This window comes from Lathyrus oleraceus, chromosome 6, assembly GCF_024323335.1.
Source record: "Lathyrus oleraceus cultivar Zhongwan6 chromosome 6, CAAS_Psat_ZW6_1.0, whole genome shotgun sequence".
In the NCBI taxonomy this organism is placed as follows: domain Eukaryota; kingdom Viridiplantae; phylum Streptophyta; class Magnoliopsida; order Fabales; family Fabaceae; genus Lathyrus; species Lathyrus oleraceus.
The window spans coordinates 103,226,106-103,245,217 of NC_066584.1; the positions used below are offsets into that span (position 1 = coordinate 103,226,106).

Consider the following 19,112-nt stretch of genomic DNA (forward strand, 5'->3'; position numbering starts at 1 on the left):
TACAAAACACAAAACATGTATCTCAAAGTAAAATGCCACCAAGGGGCTCAAACATTGCCTCCTATCGAGGTCTTCCAGCTAAGAAAGCGATAAAGTATGAGAAAGGGAAAAAATTACCACACGGATAAAGATCCGAAGTTACAGTAATTAAAGGAATGGGAAACCCAGGGATCCTTCCAAGCTAAACACCATCAAAGAAAGTGAGTCAGTACAGGTAATCGGAATGAAACCTCTAGGGGTATCCCACAAATAAAGTGGGAAACCACGCAAGTTATCCCTGCAAAAGTCATGTGCCTTCACAAAAACTCAACAAAAGGGTTAGTGAAACAAAATAGGGTAACCAAGAGTTGCCCTCAAATCAAAATGTAACCACATGAATCATGCCCTTTCAATTCACAAAAAGCAATAAAGGGTAGGAGGCCTAAACCTCTTGTCAAACACATGCATCAAAAGGGTATCAAATTCACCCATAATACCTCATATATTTAGAGCATTCAAATTAAAGGCATAAAGATGATGGATATAGGGCAAACCTGATTGGAGAAGAAAAATCAAATGGCAGGGTTTGCTTGAGCTGAAAGTCTGTGAGTCAGAATGAACCTTTCAGAGTTGCCTGGAGGTTGCTGCAGAGTAGTTCCTAGGTTTCCTTCTCTCACTATCTTTTTCCTCGTGGTTTTGTTCTAAGGAAACCTCAGAGTACTTTTGCTTCTCTCCCTTTTTCTCAAGTGAATCTCCCAGTGTAACTCCAAGTGTAACTCCAAGTGTGTTTTCCTCTACTGAAACTTCAGTATTTATAGACTGATTTTCGTGGGTAATGGGCTCAAATGAGGGAGACCCAAGTCCAAAATAATTTGTTATATTTTATTTATTTAATTAATTAATTAATTAATTGATTAATTAAATTATTATTTTTTATTTATTTATTTTATTTTATTTTTTTTTCGTTTTTTTTTTATTATTATTTTTTTTTCGTTTTTTTTTTTTTCTCAAGAAAAATGAAGGGTAAATTTTTGGGTATTACAACATTCATAACAATATATCATTCACAATCCACTAATGGTACATATACACATTCATAACAAATAAACCATTCACATAATATGCAATTAAGATCATCTCTACCATCTTAACATTCATAACAAATACATCATTCACATAATATCTATTAGAGTCACCTTTCTAATGCTTTAAACCCCAACCCAAAATGATTCACGAGTTAAAAGTTATGAATAAAACCATGTACGAAGGCGTTACTAAAAAGTTGTTGTTTTCTAAATTTTCCAACATAATTTTCATCTTCTTCAACCCCAAAACGTCCATGAAATAATCTCCAAAATTATTTTATTCCTGAAACAAAGTTATAGCCTTCTGTTTCAGCTATCCAACGCTTCAAACGGCACTCGATTTGGACTTACGGATCAAAAGTTATGACCAAAACGATTCCGACCGAAAAACATAAAAAGGCCGCGATTGTGACGGACAACATGCAAATTTTTCTGCGTTTTTCATCGTTGGAGGACTTCCGGACCTCCGATTTCAATTCCGTAAAAAGTCAAACATTCAGAAAATTATGATTCATACAATACTCTAAGTATATAACATTAATTTACAGTTTAACACAATCAATCACCACAATCAAGCATACTCATCAAAACCGAACAATTCCAAACAACCATACAAAATTAGGGATTTTAACCTAAACATACATCTACCCATTGACCCAATCATACTAACCCATAATAATAAGGATTCCCCCCTTACCTCTTCAATTTTCTGGAAACCCTAGCTCTTCTCTTTACTTTTCCCCTCCTCTTTCTCTATTGCCTTCAATGATCAAATGAATCCTAATTCTCACTCTCCTCACCTCTTACTATTTATATTAGTATTCTCTTTGGGCTTAAGTCATTATACTTTTAATTTAATTAATAGGCCCAATAAGACCTAATATTTAAATATCTCTATTTAATTCAAATAAATTAAACTAACACCATATATCCACCAAGTTAATTAATTCAATTATTCATGATATCTCCTATCAACTAAATAATTAATTAACACACCAAATTAATTAATATAATCGATTATTATACTACCGAACAACCCATTAATTAATTAACACTCCACATAAATAAAATAAAATCTAGTAATAATAGTATAATAAATAAATACTAAAATTTGGGTTGTTACAATGATCATTGGAATAGCCCCATAATTTTGTTAACTAATAACTCATTAAACCTTAGAATGTCTTGTTAGGTAAATTATGGACATCGAGTGACACTTTGGAATAAAGGCAATTAAGAAGGACAACATTGACTTTTCACTTGGAGGTATAAAATGCATACATTAGTATATTCTTCCATTTTTCTATGGAATAGAGAGAAAAATGTCATGAACTATTGAAGAATAAAAGAAGGAAGGTGATCAAAGTTCAAGATTTTGAAAGAGAACTTGGAAGAACAAGTGTAAATCTTAAAGCTTCAACTTCTTCTCCTACACTTAACATTTTCCTTGTCTTGAAATCAGAAACAAGACACAATGTGGGTTCCTAAGTTTAAGTTATGATCTAGTTGACCTAACTTAGGAACTTTACATCTGATAGAAATAGAACTAATAGTGTATATGATGAATGCATGTTATTAATTAGGTTGTAAACTGATATGTTAAGTTGTGTTGTGAAATTATGAGTTTTCACTACTTTGGTTGAATTTAAAACGGATCAAAGATAATGGATGACCCTTGTAGGTTGTGTGATGGACTATGGTGTTTAGGGTTGAGTTTATGGTTTTTAGTTTGCATGAATTGATTCGGGGAGAGTTTGAAATGAGTCAAAGGAGTTTTACAATATTAGAATTAGATAATCCAGACCGTAAATCGATTCAATGAGCTATTTGAATCAGATCATCATGCCTTTCAAACAATTAAAAATGGAAAAACAAACTTTTGAATCAAATCAAATAGGGATTGTTTTGATTCAAGAAAAAAGGAATTTCCATTCTGTTTGTAGGAATCGACTCATGATGGATCTAGAATCTGTTCAAGACCCCCAAAACGAACCAAAACCACAATTATATTCCACAACCTAAATTAAGTTAGTTTATGACACTTGAAGTGGGCAATATGACTATGGACAATAATACCATGGCAAATGGCTTGGAAACTAGTAGTCATTGATAAAGGAATTAATTAACTCATGGTGGAATTCATGATCCATAGGTTTTGATCCAAGATCAAAGGGTGACTTGTGTAGCAAGATAAGGATTCATAATACCTCAGTTAAGTAAGGGTCATCATTATAATGTGTGTTGTCTTAGGCTATGCAGGCATACCTTGGTTTGAAAGATAAATTTCTTACTATGATGAATGTAATATGTGGGAGTAGTCAGTGATACGAATACACCTCATGATTTTGTAATAGTGAGTTAGTGAAGGCAAATAATATCTTGGTAATTCAATTAGAGGATGTGAGATTTATCTTTGTGATGTAACTAGAGGATATCTGATTTATCCCTCGGGATTCCATTGTAGGATATGTGATTTATTCGAGGAATCAACCCAATTGATATGTGATTTATCCTAGTGATTGAGTTATAGGGTATGAGATTTACTCTAAAAATCTGACTTTGTGAGTATGTGATTTGCCCGATGGATCCAGTTAGGGAATGTGTGATTTTTTCTGGTACTTATAGGTTGGTATATGAGACATCCAATGCTATTTTGCATCAACTCGTACTTCGTACCGATTAGTCAAATCTCAGAGTGCTTCGAGATTTTAGTTAGGAGTCCACTGAGATTTATATATCTCACCCCACAAGTTATTCTTTTTCAGATGAGCAAGTAACACACAAAGACAATGAGAAAGTTGTTTAAAGTGGATGTCCTATAGTTGTTATGTTATATACTTTGCATTTTAGAGTGAATTATTACTTCGTTGTAAACTTCTACAGCTAATTTATCTCATACAATGTTATGTAGTTACAAGTTATATATTAGGTATGCTAGTTTCATGTATTCAATACCAATTGTTAATGCCCAAATTGAAAAATCCATACATTTAACTCCTTGGAGTATTATAATTATGGCCAACCAAGATTGCACACTTATTGTCGTTATTTGGTTACACTCGCGTGAACCAGTGTGAAAATATGACCCTTCATCCGTATATGCAACGACACTTGCCTCACGTTTATCTTTCATGTTATACAACTCATTTGTATACCATTTCACGCAACTTCTCTCTAACAACACTTCATATATTTTATTTGTATTTGTCATCTTTTCACTTTAAGATAGAAAGGAAACAATTGATGCCGAGTTATCTGTCAACCACAAGTTTGACCCATTATGACACATTTGACTATCTTGAAACCTTCAGAAATTACAAAAAAGTCGATTATATCAACTCTATCTATTCCCGTTTCAACGAAACGTATATTTAACTATCCAGAATTTAAGTTATCCTAACGTCATTCAGAGGTTATTTTCGGCTAGAATTTAAGTTATCCTAACGTCATTCGCACATTGATTTCGACTAACAACTTATATATTTTAATTTATTAATAACATTATAAAGTTAATTTACCCACATTTTAGTAATAACATTACAAAGTTATTTTACCTTATTAAACTCTTGCTTCCTTGTTAAGCTTGTGGTAACCTAATATAAAGCAACAACACCTAAGTAACCTCTAAATCATATCCACGATCACAAAAACAAGGATTTATTATTGATTGAGGGATTGCATCAAGCTTGACACACCTCATAAGCACCACATCATTCCAAGTAACAAGAATTATCAAGGACACTAATTGGTAATTAACCAAATTAATCACCCACATAAATATTTACACTATCACCACCACCCTTTTGTATTGTATCTATCAAGTTTTCTTCCTTGTGCAATCATCCTCTCTCTCTGGTTTTCTTCAATTTCTTATTCTCTTTTTTTATTTATTTATCATTGATTATCGATTTTCCTTTTGAATATACACACATCAATTCAATCGCTTATTGTATTTTTTTTCTATATCGCAGAAAAACAATTTGGCGATGATGATGATAAAGTGAAACGAAGAAGGAAAGCGTTTTCTTAAATTCATCATAAAATCGTTTACTTGTTGATACATAGAATTGGTCTTCGACTTTCTCGAAGACCGATTAAGAACTATAACTAGGTATTTCATCTGTTTTGTTTGAAGTTTTATGCTTCCTTTGATTGTGTCTTTATGTTCTGTTTTTCACTGATTCTGTTCCTTTTTTTTAATCTCATTATGTGTTTCTGTTTCTGTTTATTATGTTTTTGTTATTGTGATTGTTTTTGTTCCTTTTTGTTTTTCTAGTTTGTGATGTTTTTAATCGTGTATTGTGATGCACTAATATTGTTAAAGTCAATGATGGAACCTGTTGTGTTTGATTTGTTTAGTCTGAGACTCAGGTTTAATCTGATTTAGTCTTTGGATTCCTATGAAGCACGAAGACCCCGAACACGACCCCGACACTAACACGGCGACACCGGTACATATTTTAAATAATGAATAAATTAAACTTAATCACAAGTGTCGGTGCAGGTGTGCGACATAGACATAGACATGGACACGGACACGCTTTTTTCGAGAAGTGTCGGTGCTACATAGTTGGATTCTAATGTGGTTTGTAATGTTATTATGATGTTATGAGAATGCATCATCAACACACTTGGTTGTAGTATGTTTTTTTTTTCATGGCGAGTTATGGAGATTAATGACTGATTAACTTGAAAATCATGAAAAATTGTTACTTGTGCTGTTTATATTTGAGGAAAGCTTTGATTGATTGAAGTGTTTGGTTGTTTCGGATTGGAGTTGTAAACTTTCCTTTTTATTTTCCTTCCTAAAAAGAACGAAAACGACGTGGGTTTTTGGTTTGGAATTCTGGCTTATTTGGGCTTTGTTTGATTAGGAATTATATTATATTAATGTAGGTAAATGATGTGATTTTTAACTGCGCAGGGTTCGATTTCCAATTGGGGAGTAGAAGAAATTAATGGGAAGTAGAGGTCAAAAGCGTCCAGAAATGGTAGATGAACTGCCTGCTGATAAGAGGGCGTGCAGTTCGTTCGATTTTAGACCTAGTTCTTCAACTGCCTCGGTTCAAACCGATATGAATTCAACACACTCGGAGGTGGAGCCCCATGATAATGACATGGATACTTCCTCGTCTGCTTCGGCTTCAAGCCGATCAGAAGGGGAGCCAGAGAAGGATTCAGCTTATGGATCATGTGATTCAGATGACATGGAACACTATCATAGCAGTCTCCACGAATATCATAGGCGGAGACTATCTAGTGATCATGGAAAATTTAAGAACATTATATCAAGCTTGAGTGGACAGACTGAACCTTCTGGTCAGTTGGCTGTACTTACCGAGCTCTGTGAAGTTTTGTCGTTTTGTACAGAGGGTTCGCTCTCCAGCATGACTTCAGACTTGTTATCACCACTACTTGTAAAGCTGGCAAAGCATGAGAGTAACCCGGATATAATGTTGTTTTCTATAAGGGCTATTACTTATATATGTGATCTGTATCCTCGGTCAGCTGGTTTTCTTGTTCGTCATGATGCTGTTTCTGCTTTATGTCAAAGGTTACTGACGATCGAGTATCAAGACGTGGCTGAACAGGTAATTGGTACTTCTTTGTTTGTAAGATATGTTTTTCTTGTATTGTTTTTTATAAGGCTGAAAGGAATATAAGTTATTGATATTGTATGTATACAGTGTCTTCAAGCATTGGAGAAAATATCGCGAGAACAACCACTTGCTTGCTTACAGGCCGGAGCAATTATGGCTGTTTTAAATTATATTGATTTCTTCTCAACAAGCATACAGGTAAGCATCTAATACAAAGGCATCATCTTTCAGAAGTATTGATGGTTTATTAGAGAAGTGAAAAACAACTCTCATTTTACTAATCTCTCTTTTCCCTCAGAGAGTTGCTCTTTCTACTGTGGTGAACATATGCAAGAAGCTTCCTTCTGAAAGCCCCACACCTTTCATGGAGGCTGTGCCAATATTATGCAATCTTCTTCTATATGAGGATCGACAGGTGCCGATGAATAAACTTTAGATATTATTTTGTATTTTTAATGTGTTTAAATTCCTTCTTTGTATTGTTTACTGAAGTGAAAATGTACTTTCACAGCTTGTTGAAAACGTTGCTACCTGCTTAATCAAAATTGTTGATCGAGTTTCTCCTTCCTCAGAAATGTTGGATGAGCTTTGTAAGCATGGATTGATTCAACAGGTCACACATCTTTTAAGTATAAATGGCCGAGCGAGCCTATCCCAATTAATTTATAATGTAAGCAATTTTTTCTATGCTATTTTCATATCCTATATTTCTCTGATAGAATAATAGAAAAAAGTTAGGGAATTCTATCATGTTTAGATCAGAATTTCATATTGTGTATTCATTGACGATAAGAATGCTCTAGAGATCTCTATATATAGAGTCTTTGAGTAACTAACTGATTTATAGCTCAGCAAGTTAGTTACAACTTTAGAATAGAAATTACAATATGATAGTTTACTAACTATCTCTAACATCTCCCCTTAGAAGCCGAGGGTGTGCTAAGCAAGCTCTTTTTATTAAATACCCTAAGCTTGTCACGAAGAGGAAGAGGTGTAGTCAGGGCATCAGGGCATCGGCCCACTGATCCTGAGCAGGCACATGAGCCACTGTGCTGAGGTTGTCACATAGAATCTGTGGGGTCTGAAACTTGTGGCGAAGTTCATTGAGAAGAGACTGAACCCAAAGCATCTCTGCACCAAGTTGAGCCATGCTTCTATACTCTGCCTCTGCACTGGATCTTGCCGCCAATGGCTACTTCTTGGACCACCAAGATATAATGTTGGGACCTAAAAACACACATGCTCCTGAGGTTGTGTCATCAGGATATGATGCGCAGTAAGTGACAGAGGTGTTGATGAATGGAAGCAGGTTGAATGAGAAGCCCATAGTGTAGAGTGTCGTTGAAATACTTGAGTATTCTTTTCACTGCTTTCCAATGTTCCTCCAAGGGATTAGATAAAAAACAGAGAAAGATATTTCAGGCTTAGTTAAAGTAGCATACTAAAGAGCTCAAACAATTGAGCGAAACTGAGTGGGATCAGAGACTGTATCAGATCAAATTCTGGAAAGTTTGCTTCTAGAAAGCATTGGAGTAGGCATCCCCTTGGCAGTAGACATATTTACTTTAGCAAGTAAATCACTCACAGATTTGGTTTGTGAGAGAAACAAGGGAGCCATTTGGTAAATGAGTGATTTCAATCCCTAAGAAATAGTCTAAGGTGCCCAGCTCTTTGAGAGCAAACTTAGCATTAAGATTCTTGATAAAGGATGAGGAATTCCCAGTGATGATTATATCATTAACATAGACCAAAATCATAATAGTGAGACTGCTTGTATGCATTAGAAACAAACTTGGGTCACACTTGCTAGCCTGAAACCCATACTGCAACAAGGACCCTTTGAGTTTGTCAAACCAGGCCCTAGGTGTCTGTTTAAGCCCATATAAGGCTTTGTTGAGCCTGCAAACAAGAGTTTTATCAAAGGCCTCAAATCAATTTGCTGAATTGTCCACCTGTTTGTGACTGCAAGTGTCAGAGCAGTTCTGACCGTGACAGGCTTTACAACAGGGGAGAAAGTTTCAGTAAAATCACTACCAGCCTGCTGATGAAACCCTTTGGCAACAAGTCTGGCTTTGTACTTGTTGATAGAGCCATCAGGATTCTCCTTCACCTTAAACACACATTTGCAGCCAATGGGCTTCTTAGTGGCAGATGGTGACACCAAAGTCCAGGTCTGATTCTTCAAAAAGGCCTGATACTCATCTTGCATAGCCTGAAACCAATGAGGTGCAACCAAAGCTTGACTAACAGAGGTAGGTTCCATGTGAGTAAGAAGAGTTGGATGTAGTCTAGGTTGAATGATCCCACTTTTGGCCCTAGTTTGCATGGCATGAACATAGAGAGGGTTGATTAAAGGTGCAGAGGGAGGAGGAGGAGTGGGGGCAGGACTGACAACTGAGAGATGGTCAGTGGAGGATGAAGGTGACATAGTACTAGCTTCAGCTAGATCAGAGAAAGCAGGAGCTGGTGAGGGAGAGGTAGGCTGAGAGGTACTTGGTGAATCAGAACTAAACATAGGACTGGGAGGGCTAGGGGAAGCAATAGATGCGTAAGATTCACAGACACAGGTTTAGTAAGAACAGATTTCCTATTCTTCTCAAGGCGTGATTCACGTGCAAGTAAACAAGATTCGATTTCATCAAGCGAACAAAGATCCTCTTTACTGTTAACAGCAGTAACAATCGGAACATATTCCTCAGGAAGCGCATCAAGGACTATTTCAGTTAGGTTACGAAGAGGTACGGGATCGCCAACTGAAATCAGAGACTCACTGATTTTAAGAACTCGAACAACAAAATCCTCTATCGTGCGCGAACCTTTCGTAAGACTTCGCAATTCGGATCGAAGTTGTCGCGCCTTGGTTGTAAGCAAGGTGTTGAAGTACCGATGAACCTCTGACCACACCTGCCATGAATACGTACAATCAACGAGCTTCGGAAGAAGCGAATCGGAGATGGTAGAAAGAAGCCAGGTGCAAATGAGTGCATCTTGTTGCTCCCAGTCAAGACGCAGGATTAGCACCGCCGGCAACAGGATCAGCTCCGGGGAGAAAGCGCTGAGGAATCACAGGCGCCGTGATGAATCTCTGAAGCTTGTGACCTCGAATTACTCCATCAATTTGTTGTTTCCACTGCTTGAAGTTCTTGTCATCAAGTTTAACAGAGATGAGATGCGAAAGTTTGACATGAGAAGAGGGAAACGAACCCTCATTGATGAACGGAGGTGAATTCTCCATGGAAGCAGGTTAACGGATCGAGAAAGAAGCTCTAGATACCATGATAGAATAATAGAAAAACAGTGATGGAATTCTGTTATGCTTAGATCATAATTTCATATTGTGTATTCATTGATGATAAGAATACTCTAGATCTCTCTCTCTATATACAGCTCAGCAAGTTAGTTACAGCTTTAGAATAGAAATTACAATCTGATAGTTTACCAACTATCTCTAACATTCTCCATTTTTATTATGCGTGAACTTTGATGTTATGAAATTATGAATCTATTATTTTGCTTTGACAGGGATTGATAGGATTACTTGTCAAACTTTCATCGGGATCAGTCGTAGCCTTCAGGACTTTATATGAGCTAAATATAAGCAGCATATTGAGAGAGATATTATCTGCATTTGACCTTTCACACGGTGTATCAACGTCACAACTTGTTGGTGGACACTGTAATCGGGTATGAGATTTCAATTTGTCTCTGTTATTGTCTTCTACTGGTGTGCAGTTATAGAGTTTCATAAGTTTCCTGATTATAAAGTGGAATATATTAGTATAGCCATTTAATTGTGATGAGTCACTGAGTCTAGTAATTGGCAAATGGCAATTTTTTCGTATTTTATATTTTAACTAGTTGTAATAATAATGCAAACCCACAATTACATGTTCATTTTTGAGAATTTAAGCCAATATCCTACGTAGCCCCTAGAAGTATCCTTTCTCTTCGCATTCTTAGTAACTTGATACAGTAAGATTCGTCATGACAGGGTCTAACTAAGGACCTGATTCATTGTGAGTCTGTTGTAGGAAGTCTTACCTTACTTTTTTAAGAGTTAAATTTCACTTGGCAGCAAAAAAAGTAATTTAGGGAAAAGAGTACACAGTGTCAATAAGCTTTTGCAGCTTGATTGGCATTGGATATCTGAGTTTTGGTCCTTCACCCGGTCACCTAAACTCGCCGACCCATCTGCTTGCACCACCAGTGTGCCTTATACTTAAAAGCACAGATGAATGTCCATCAAAGTCATTTGGAACAGTGTATTAAGTTGGGAAGTCTTTATGGTCCAACTTGACATTATTATAAGGAAATTGACTGAAAAATGTATCTAGAAGGCTTCAAAGACTCGTTGAAATATAGTTCTTGCCGAATTGCTCTGTTTCAAATTTATTGAATGTTTTTAATTTATGACACAAACTACACACTATATTTGATTATCAGCATTCCAGAACTTCATCACACATTTTTAATTCTAATTGATTTGGTGGGTTGAACGATTCACTTTTATCACTGGCCAGTTTCATATGTGGACAGTTTTAATATATAAATTTCTGACTAGGCTTCTGTAATTTTGTGGAATATACATGTTCTATTAATTTGAAAATTCTTGTGGTACAAGTTATATTCTACCTGTGCAATAAAAGCGTTTGGAGTTAAAATGACTATTTTGGTAACAATTGTTGAGTTTTGATCTTAGTTTTTATCTAGCAGTGCCAGTCTGAAACAAGGAAATGTTTTTCTTCTAATTGGTTCTTGTTTGTGTGATTTGTGAGATTTCTTGTATTGTGGATTGTGAAAGGTTTTCCTGTTGTTTATGGACTTGCTAGGTATATGAAGTACTCAAATTGCTGAATGAACTTCTTCCTGGCCTGGATAAAGATCAGAGTAACCAACAAGCTTTGGACAAAGAATCCTTCCTAGCTAATCATCCAGATCTCCTGCAGAAGCTTGGGATGGATGTGTTTCCCATGTTAATCCAGGTTAGTTGATTTTCTTATAGTTAACCCAATACTCTTCCATTTTTATTATAATTAAATGTCTGTCTCATCTTTACACAGGTGTTTAATTCTGGTGCAAGTTTATATGTTTGCCATGGATGTCTATTCATCATGTACAAGTTTGTTTGTTTGACCAAATCTGACATGCTTGTGGAGCTGCTTAGGAATGCCAGTATTTCAAGGTGAAGCAGGCCTTCTTATCCTTTGAGCTGTGATATTATTTATCTTTTGTTAAAGGTTTTGACTTTATCTTGTTGATGCGTCAGTTTTTTGGCTGGAGTATTCACTCGGAAGGATCATCATATGCTATTGTTAGCCTTACAGATTGCTGAGATAATCCTTCAAAATTTTTCTGATATTTTCTTAAAGTTATTTATAAAGGAGGGTGTCTTTTTTGCCATTGAGGCGCTCTTAAAACCAGAAAGATCATCACAATTGGTGTACCCAGTATTTAGTGGCATTCAGATGTCGTTAGACTCTGGTCAAAGGTCCGCTTCTAAAGAGGTTCTCAAGTGCCTATGTTACACATTTTCATCTGCCCAATCTCCTACATCATCAGAAGCCAGAAAGTGCAAACTCGACAAAGACTCTGTTCATAATCTGGCAGAGCATATTAAAGCAAAATACCTAGCACCAGAATTATATGATTCTGAGAAAGGATTGACTGATATTTTGAAGAATCTCAGAGCACTGTCTAATGATTTGTTGAGCATGTCTACTGATGAAGGTGCTCTTGCTGTGCATGAAGAGAAAATCAATAAGGTACTAGATCAAATTATGGACAAGCTTATTGGCAAGGAAGAAGTTTCTACTTTTGAATTTATTGAGAGTGGAGTTGCAAAAGCACTTGTTAATTATTTATCTCTTGGCCATTATATGGGGGAAAACAAGAGGGTGCATGGTGTTTGTGGTCATAATGCTCTCATAGAAAAACGATTTGAGGCTTTTGCTAGTGTATGCTTACGTACCTTTCAGCCTCTATCCGGCGACACACCCCTTTCTGTATTAACCAGGAATCTGCTGAGTGCGCTGACTTCATTGGAAGCTTTCCCTATTGTTCTGAGCAATGTACAAAAAATGAGAAATTCATTTGCTACTGTTCCTAATGGATGCTGTATTCCTTATCCTTGTCTGAAAGTCCGGTTTGTCAAGGGGGAGAAAGAAACTTACTTGAGCGACTGTTCTGAGGATTTTTTTACTGTCGACCCTTTTTCATCTTTGCACTCCATTGAAAGATATCTGTGGCAAAAGGTCAGCAAGAAAAATGAAGAGCATGGAAGCTTACCGTCCAGTCAAGTAGTGTTGCAACCAGAAAGTCCACCGCTTCAACTGCCATCAAATACAAGTTCCTGCCTTGATGAAATTCAAGCAGTCAATTTGAATGCCGGGGAATCATCTTCTTCTGGAATTCAGGTTTTACTCTTGTTTCTAGTTTAGATTATAATGCAGAACATTCTTGCATGTTATTTGTGTCAAAGTGCATTTATAGTAATGTTACACTTTTGCATATATTTGAAATTGTGTCTTATCTAACAGGTTGCAGAAGAAGAAATGCATTTTGTTGCAGAACCAGACTCAAAACTAGAAAAAGAGCATCTTTCATCTTGTAGCAACAAAGCTGCTCGTAAACTTATTTTTTACCTTGAAGGACAACCTCTAGATCATAAATTGACACTATATCAAGCAATTCTTCGCCAAATAATAAAACAAAATGATAGTGGAATCGGTGCAAAACTGTGGAGTCATGTGCATACGTTAACATATAAAACAGATTTGAAACCTGAGGATATAATGCCTTCAGATTGTCATTCTTCATCTCAAGATTTCTCTCGTGATAAAGTTTTAGCATTTTATCAGCATAAACCTTTTTTATCAGGCATGTTCTATTGTGAACTTGTTTCTGATTTGGAGAAGTCAAGTCCAACTTATGATATTCTGTTTCTTCTTAAAAGCTTGGAAGGCATGAATAGATTTATATTTCATCTTATGTCACGTGAAAGAATTTGTGCTTTTGCTGAAGGTAAAGTTGATAATCTAGATAGCCTAAAAATAACAGTTCCTACTGTCCAACTAAATGAGTTTGTGAGCAGTAAGTTGACAGAGAAGCTGGAGCAACAAATGAGGGACTCTTTGGCAGTCTGCATTGGCAGTATGCCTCTGTGGTGTAATCAGCTAATGACGTCTTGTCCTTTCCTATTCAGTTTTGAAGCAAGATGCAAATACTTCAAACTGGCAGCATTTGGTCAGCCACGACTACCATCTCACGTATCTTACCATAACTCTGAAGCTGTAAGTGACAGGCGACTGGGCCATGGTGTATTGCCTCGAAAGAAGTTCTTAGTTTACCGCGACCGAATCTTGGAGTCTGCTGCACAAATGATGAAACTACATGCCAGTCATAAAGTGGTTCTTGAAGTGGAATATGATGAAGAAGTGGGAACTGGTCTTGGACCAACTTTGGAATTTTATACCTTGGTGTGTCAGGAGTTGCAAAAGTCTGGTTCAGGCATGTGGAGAGAGGATGCTTCTTCACATACACTCAAGACAAGCTTGCAGGCTGAGGAAACAGGAATTTATTCTTTGTATGGACTATTTCCTCGCCCATGGTTGTCAATGCAAGATGCATCTGGTGGCATACAGTTCTCTGAAGTAACAGAGAAATTTGTCCTTTTAGGTCAAGTTGTTGCTAAAGCACTTCAAGATGGAAGGGTCTTAGATCTCCACTTTTCTAAAGCCTTCTATAAACTTATTCTTGGAAAGGTAATTGGTTTGTGTGCAATTAATGAACTTCACACGAACTTGCAAGTGTAGTAAGATGTATAATGAGAGGGCCACTATAACTGACTTAGTCTCTTTATTTGCTTATAATCTTTCTTTCTAGGAACTTTATGTCTACGACATACAATCACTTGATCCTGAGCTTGGTAGGGTGCTGCATGAGTTTCAAGCTCTAGTTAACAGGAAAAAAAATTTGGAATCGGTCTATGAAGGGAATTCTGAGTTGGAACAACGACTAAGCTTTCGAGATTCCAGAATTGAGGATCTTTGTCTTGATTTTACTCTTCCTGGGTATCCTGATATCGTTCTTGCTTCAGGGTCTGATCACACCATGGTAAAATATTGCTTGATATTTTGCATTGCAATATTTTTTGTTTTAACCCTTTTGTTGCTAGAGTATAAAACTTCAATATTTCCATCCTTTTGGCAGGTAAATATGAGAAACCTGGATGATTATGTTTCACTCATTGTCGATGCAACCGTGAAGTCTGGAATTTCAAGACAAGTGGAAGCTTTTAAATCCGGCTTTAACCAGGTCTCTTACTTTGTCTTGATAATAGTTGAAATATTTTAACACAAGAACCTTTTCGATTGTGTTATATTCACTGTCACTATAGAAGTTGGATAGAATTGCATCTGAAGAGAACAGAAAATCCCAAAAAGTTGGGGTTTACAGACTGCCGTCCCACAAAAGTTGTCATAGTGGGCCACTTCACACAAATTAAGGAGAAGTTATATATTAATGAAAGAGAATAACAATTTAACTAAATTAACCTCATTAACTATTGGTTGATTCTTGTTATCATAAATGCAAAGTAAAGAACAATTGCTTGGGAGTTATGCACATAGTATTAATTAGAGGCTATAAATGGAAAGAAATGAATAAAGTTAAATTGAAAATGGCAATTGTTTTGGGACAGTTGTTTTTGCAAACGTCACAGTTATTATGAGACAAAGGGAGTACGTGAGAAACAAAATGAATATGAGCTCAAGCTAACTCCTATATCTAAGAAACTATATATAAGAAACTGTTTTGTCCATTTGAATAGTTTGACTTGATAGAAGGCTAAAATCCACAAACCCTTGTTATCTTTTACTGCAATGTGTTATCTGCTGTTGTTTAGAGTTCCTTCATTTTGTGGTCTTGTTTAGAATTTGAGGTCTATGAGCAGCTGTTTTGGTGTTCAGAATTAAGACCATTACTGGCTTTATAATTTTTGCCCATGTTCCTAAAGTCATTGCACATAGTTGCTAAAGTTTATTGCTCATCTTTGTGTCTGATGTTGGCATCGACCTTTCCCAGTTCTTCATTTTGTGCCCTTATTTTTATTATGTTTTTAATTAAATGCTAAAATAGATTAACATAGGAACCGGGCTTCTGTACCTCGGGGAAAAATGGGAGAGAGAGAAAGGGTACTTGTCTGTAGTATGATAGATACGTTTTCTGCGCTGGAATGCTTCAATGCAAAATCTGTTTAATATATTTATCAGAACTGGGATTGTTTGTCTTGACTGTCGAAGTCATTTCTTATTTGTGTCTATATGTTAGCCATCAAGATCAATGTTTTGAAAATTAAGTTTTCTTTGGCATTTACTGTTTACAAGCCATCAAGATCAATGTCCTGAAAATTAAGTTTTCTTTGGCATTTACTGTTTACAGGACTGTCCATTAATTTTTTTATCTATCTTCATTGGGATTCAATTTTATTTTTTAAACTTGTAGGTTTTTCCCATTGAGCATCTTCAGATTTTCTATGAAGAAGAGCTTGACCGTATACTTTGTGGAGAGGATGATTCTTGGGCTGTATGTGTAACTTTAATAAATTTGTGTATATGTCTTTTTCTATTAGAGCAGAACGGAAACAACTTTTTGTTTAAAAAAAGGGTTTAATTGTACTAATTCCATGTTAGCAGATCAATGAGCTGTCAGATCACATTAAGTTCGATCATGGTTACACTGCTAGCAGTCCTCCCATTGTTAATGTAAGCATACTTGTAACTTTTGATCTTGTTCTGAATCACTTTATTTTCTGACTGAATCTCTGTCATCGACGGCTCAGTTGTTGGAAATTATTCGTGAGTTTGACCATGGCCAGCGACGAGCATTTCTCCAGTTTGTGACCGGCACACCCCGGCTTCCTCCAGGAGGATTGGCATCTCTCAATCCAAAGTTGACTATTGTCCGAAAGGTGTACAGATTATATTGATAAACTCATTTTCCACTGTGATTTTCACACACTTAAATGTCCTTTTTATTTCTAACATCTTATAATCTTGTGTATTCAACAGCATTGTAGCAACCAAGCAGACACAGACCTACCTAGTGTGATGACCTGTGCAAATTACCTTAAGCTACCTCCTTATTCGTCAAAAGTACCTTATTAGTTTCCTCTGTTTTAAACTCTTAAACAATTAAAACAAATATTTAAAAAAAAAATCTAAATATTGTCTGATGCTTCATTGAATTTCAGGAAAAGATGAAAGAGAAGCTCTTGTATGCCATTACAGAGGGTCAAGGATCTTTCCACCTTTCATGACTTCAATCTCTTGACTGGATTATTGGATTTTGAAGATGTAATTATTAGGGTAATTGATAGTAATGTAGATAAGGCTGTTAACTAGTTGCTGGCAATGATCTCATTGAGTTACAGGAAGTGCTGGTCACATCAAGTTACTTACTTGGGAACAAAGCTTATTATGTCTTCACTGACTACAGTTGTTGGGGGGTGTATATAGCTTGCTGATAGTTAGCTGTTTCTTTTTTTTAGGGCTGTGTCCTCTGTATAGAAACAGAGGGCAATTTAAGTGACCATACTTTGATATTTTTTGTACAGTTATTTTGTATTGGGATATCTGCTGTTACTTTATTATATCATATTTTCCTTGAAATTTCACTCTACTTTCTCGTACAAAAGAAAAAGTATTTGACCCACAATATATGATATGCAAATATTCAAACTCTTGAGATGTTACTTATTCACTTGTAAGGACTAAGGAGTAATATTTCTGCTATTAAACTATTAGAAAAAGAAGTGTTCTAAAACTTTAAAAAATAATGATGCATTCTAAAAGTTTTGGTGGAGTAGAGGGAGTGAGAGACTTCTTCAAATTCTTTTAAGAACATGAATTTCTAAAAATATTATGGAAAACTTATAGTTTGTGGCAAATTATAGAGATATGAGTACAATTGTAGAAGTAGTGAAACTTCCATTCTACAATTGATACTAAATGATTATTGTTTTTAGTAATCTGTGACATGCTTTGTTGGTGGTTTACCGTATTTTTTATAAATGTGATATTTAACTACGAATGTTCTCTGACATTTATTTGAAAATGCGGTATTTAATTATAAATATAATTATCTTAAATTTTGGGGGCGGTATTTAATTATAAATATAATTATCTTAAATTTTGGGGGGTCATGTGTAGGTTAGTCTTAGTTAAATGATACGCAGTAGTTGATAGTATTTGTAAACATTCTATTGTGACTCAGATATCTCTATGCCTCGGGGGCCTTGGGAGTCTGAATAGGTGAAACTTGTTGCTTACAGGAAGATGGAGGCAGTGACGCGTCACTAGGTGACATTCGTCTCCTACGGGAAGAAGAAGGTGGAGATATATGAGTTCTAAAAGTGGACGTCTCCGCATCAACCGGGCTAAAGGGAACAAGAGCATGTGAAACCTGACCCTTTTTCCTCCGGATAGATGCATGTTGTGCAATTCTGTCGTGCCTCAATATGCCGTCTTTATCCATCATAATGCATATAAGTAAAATAGACACGTGTCACACAATTACTACAAGTAATCCTACAAACAATCTACAAGCAATAAAAGAAAATAAAAATATAAACTGATTAAATACAAAGATGCATCTCCGATTTTTGAGAATCCAAACTTTGAAAAAATACGGAGATGCACCTCTGAAATTTTCTGCAACTTTTATTTCGTCAATGACGTTAATGCATACCACCAAGCCTCTAAAAATAACGCATTGATAGTTACTTTTAACTATGAAAAATATTTCTCACAATGTATCAACTATCAAACATGCATAAATTATAGGGGTGACAAAACAAGTCTTGACCCGTCAGGTCGGCCCGCGCACCTGTAAAAAATGACGGGTTGGGTTGGGATTTTATGCTGCCTACCCGCTCAGTCCGCCCACTTTAAGCTCGCCCCGCTTTAAGCCCGCCAAGAAAAGAGACGGGTTGACCCGCCAACCCGTCAACCTACGTTATCAAGCACTCAAAATATTTATTTTCGTTGGTTCAAGGTTAATGCTTGAACTATAGTTTTGGAATACTTGTTGACGATTCTATTTTATATATTTATTTGTGAATATATGCAATATTTTTTAAGTAAAATTGGTTAAAAAGATGCATTATAAAAAATTATTCTAAAAAATAAGTGAAAAATCTAATTGAAATGTAAAAATAAGCATATTAATCTATTAAAAAAATAAAAAATAGATAAATAGATAAATAGACGGGTAAGCCTGTCAACCCGCCACCTTGACGGGACGAGCTATATTTTTAAGCGCAACTTCATTTGGCGGGCTTGTCCGCCTCGCCTTATTTTTTGGCGGGGTTAAGGTGTGGCGGGACGGGGCGGGCGGCCCGTTTTGCCACGCCTAATAAATTATGTATTTCATTGTCTAATCATGAATTTCT

The 19,112-nt window shown here is 36.0% G+C and overlaps 1 protein-coding gene across 3 annotated transcripts; it reads left to right on the forward strand.

Moving 5' to 3' along the window:
* Positions 1 to 4,652: 4,652 nt before the first annotated feature.
* LOC127098151 (E3 ubiquitin-protein ligase UPL4) lies at positions 4,653 to 17,336 on the forward strand. 3 transcript variants are annotated; one of them, XM_051036660.1, is made up of 19 exons: positions 4,765 to 4,919; positions 5,036 to 5,175; positions 5,424 to 5,515; positions 5,989 to 6,655; positions 6,752 to 6,862; positions 6,963 to 7,079; positions 7,176 to 7,334; positions 10,187 to 10,348; positions 11,494 to 11,646; positions 11,725 to 11,846; positions 11,931 to 13,077; positions 13,201 to 14,424; positions 14,546 to 14,776; positions 14,873 to 14,977; positions 16,166 to 16,246; positions 16,357 to 16,425; positions 16,503 to 16,631; positions 16,732 to 16,815; positions 16,914 to 17,336. In XM_051036660.1, exons 4-19 carry the CDS (start codon positions 6,023 to 6,025, stop codon positions 16,977 to 16,979), a joined length of 4,593 nt encoding a protein of 1,530 aa, XP_050892617.1. In that variant the 5' UTR covers positions 4,765 to 4,919; positions 5,036 to 5,175; positions 5,424 to 5,515; positions 5,989 to 6,022; the 3' UTR covers positions 16,980 to 17,336. The 3 variants fall into 3 exon arrangements, with proteins under 3 accessions (XP_050892616.1, XP_050892617.1, XP_050892615.1); XM_051036659.1 differs by lacking the exon at positions 5,424 to 5,515 and having other exon boundaries at positions 4,653 to 4,812; XM_051036658.1 differs by lacking the exon at positions 5,424 to 5,515.
* Positions 17,337 to 19,112: the final 1,776 nt, after the last annotated feature.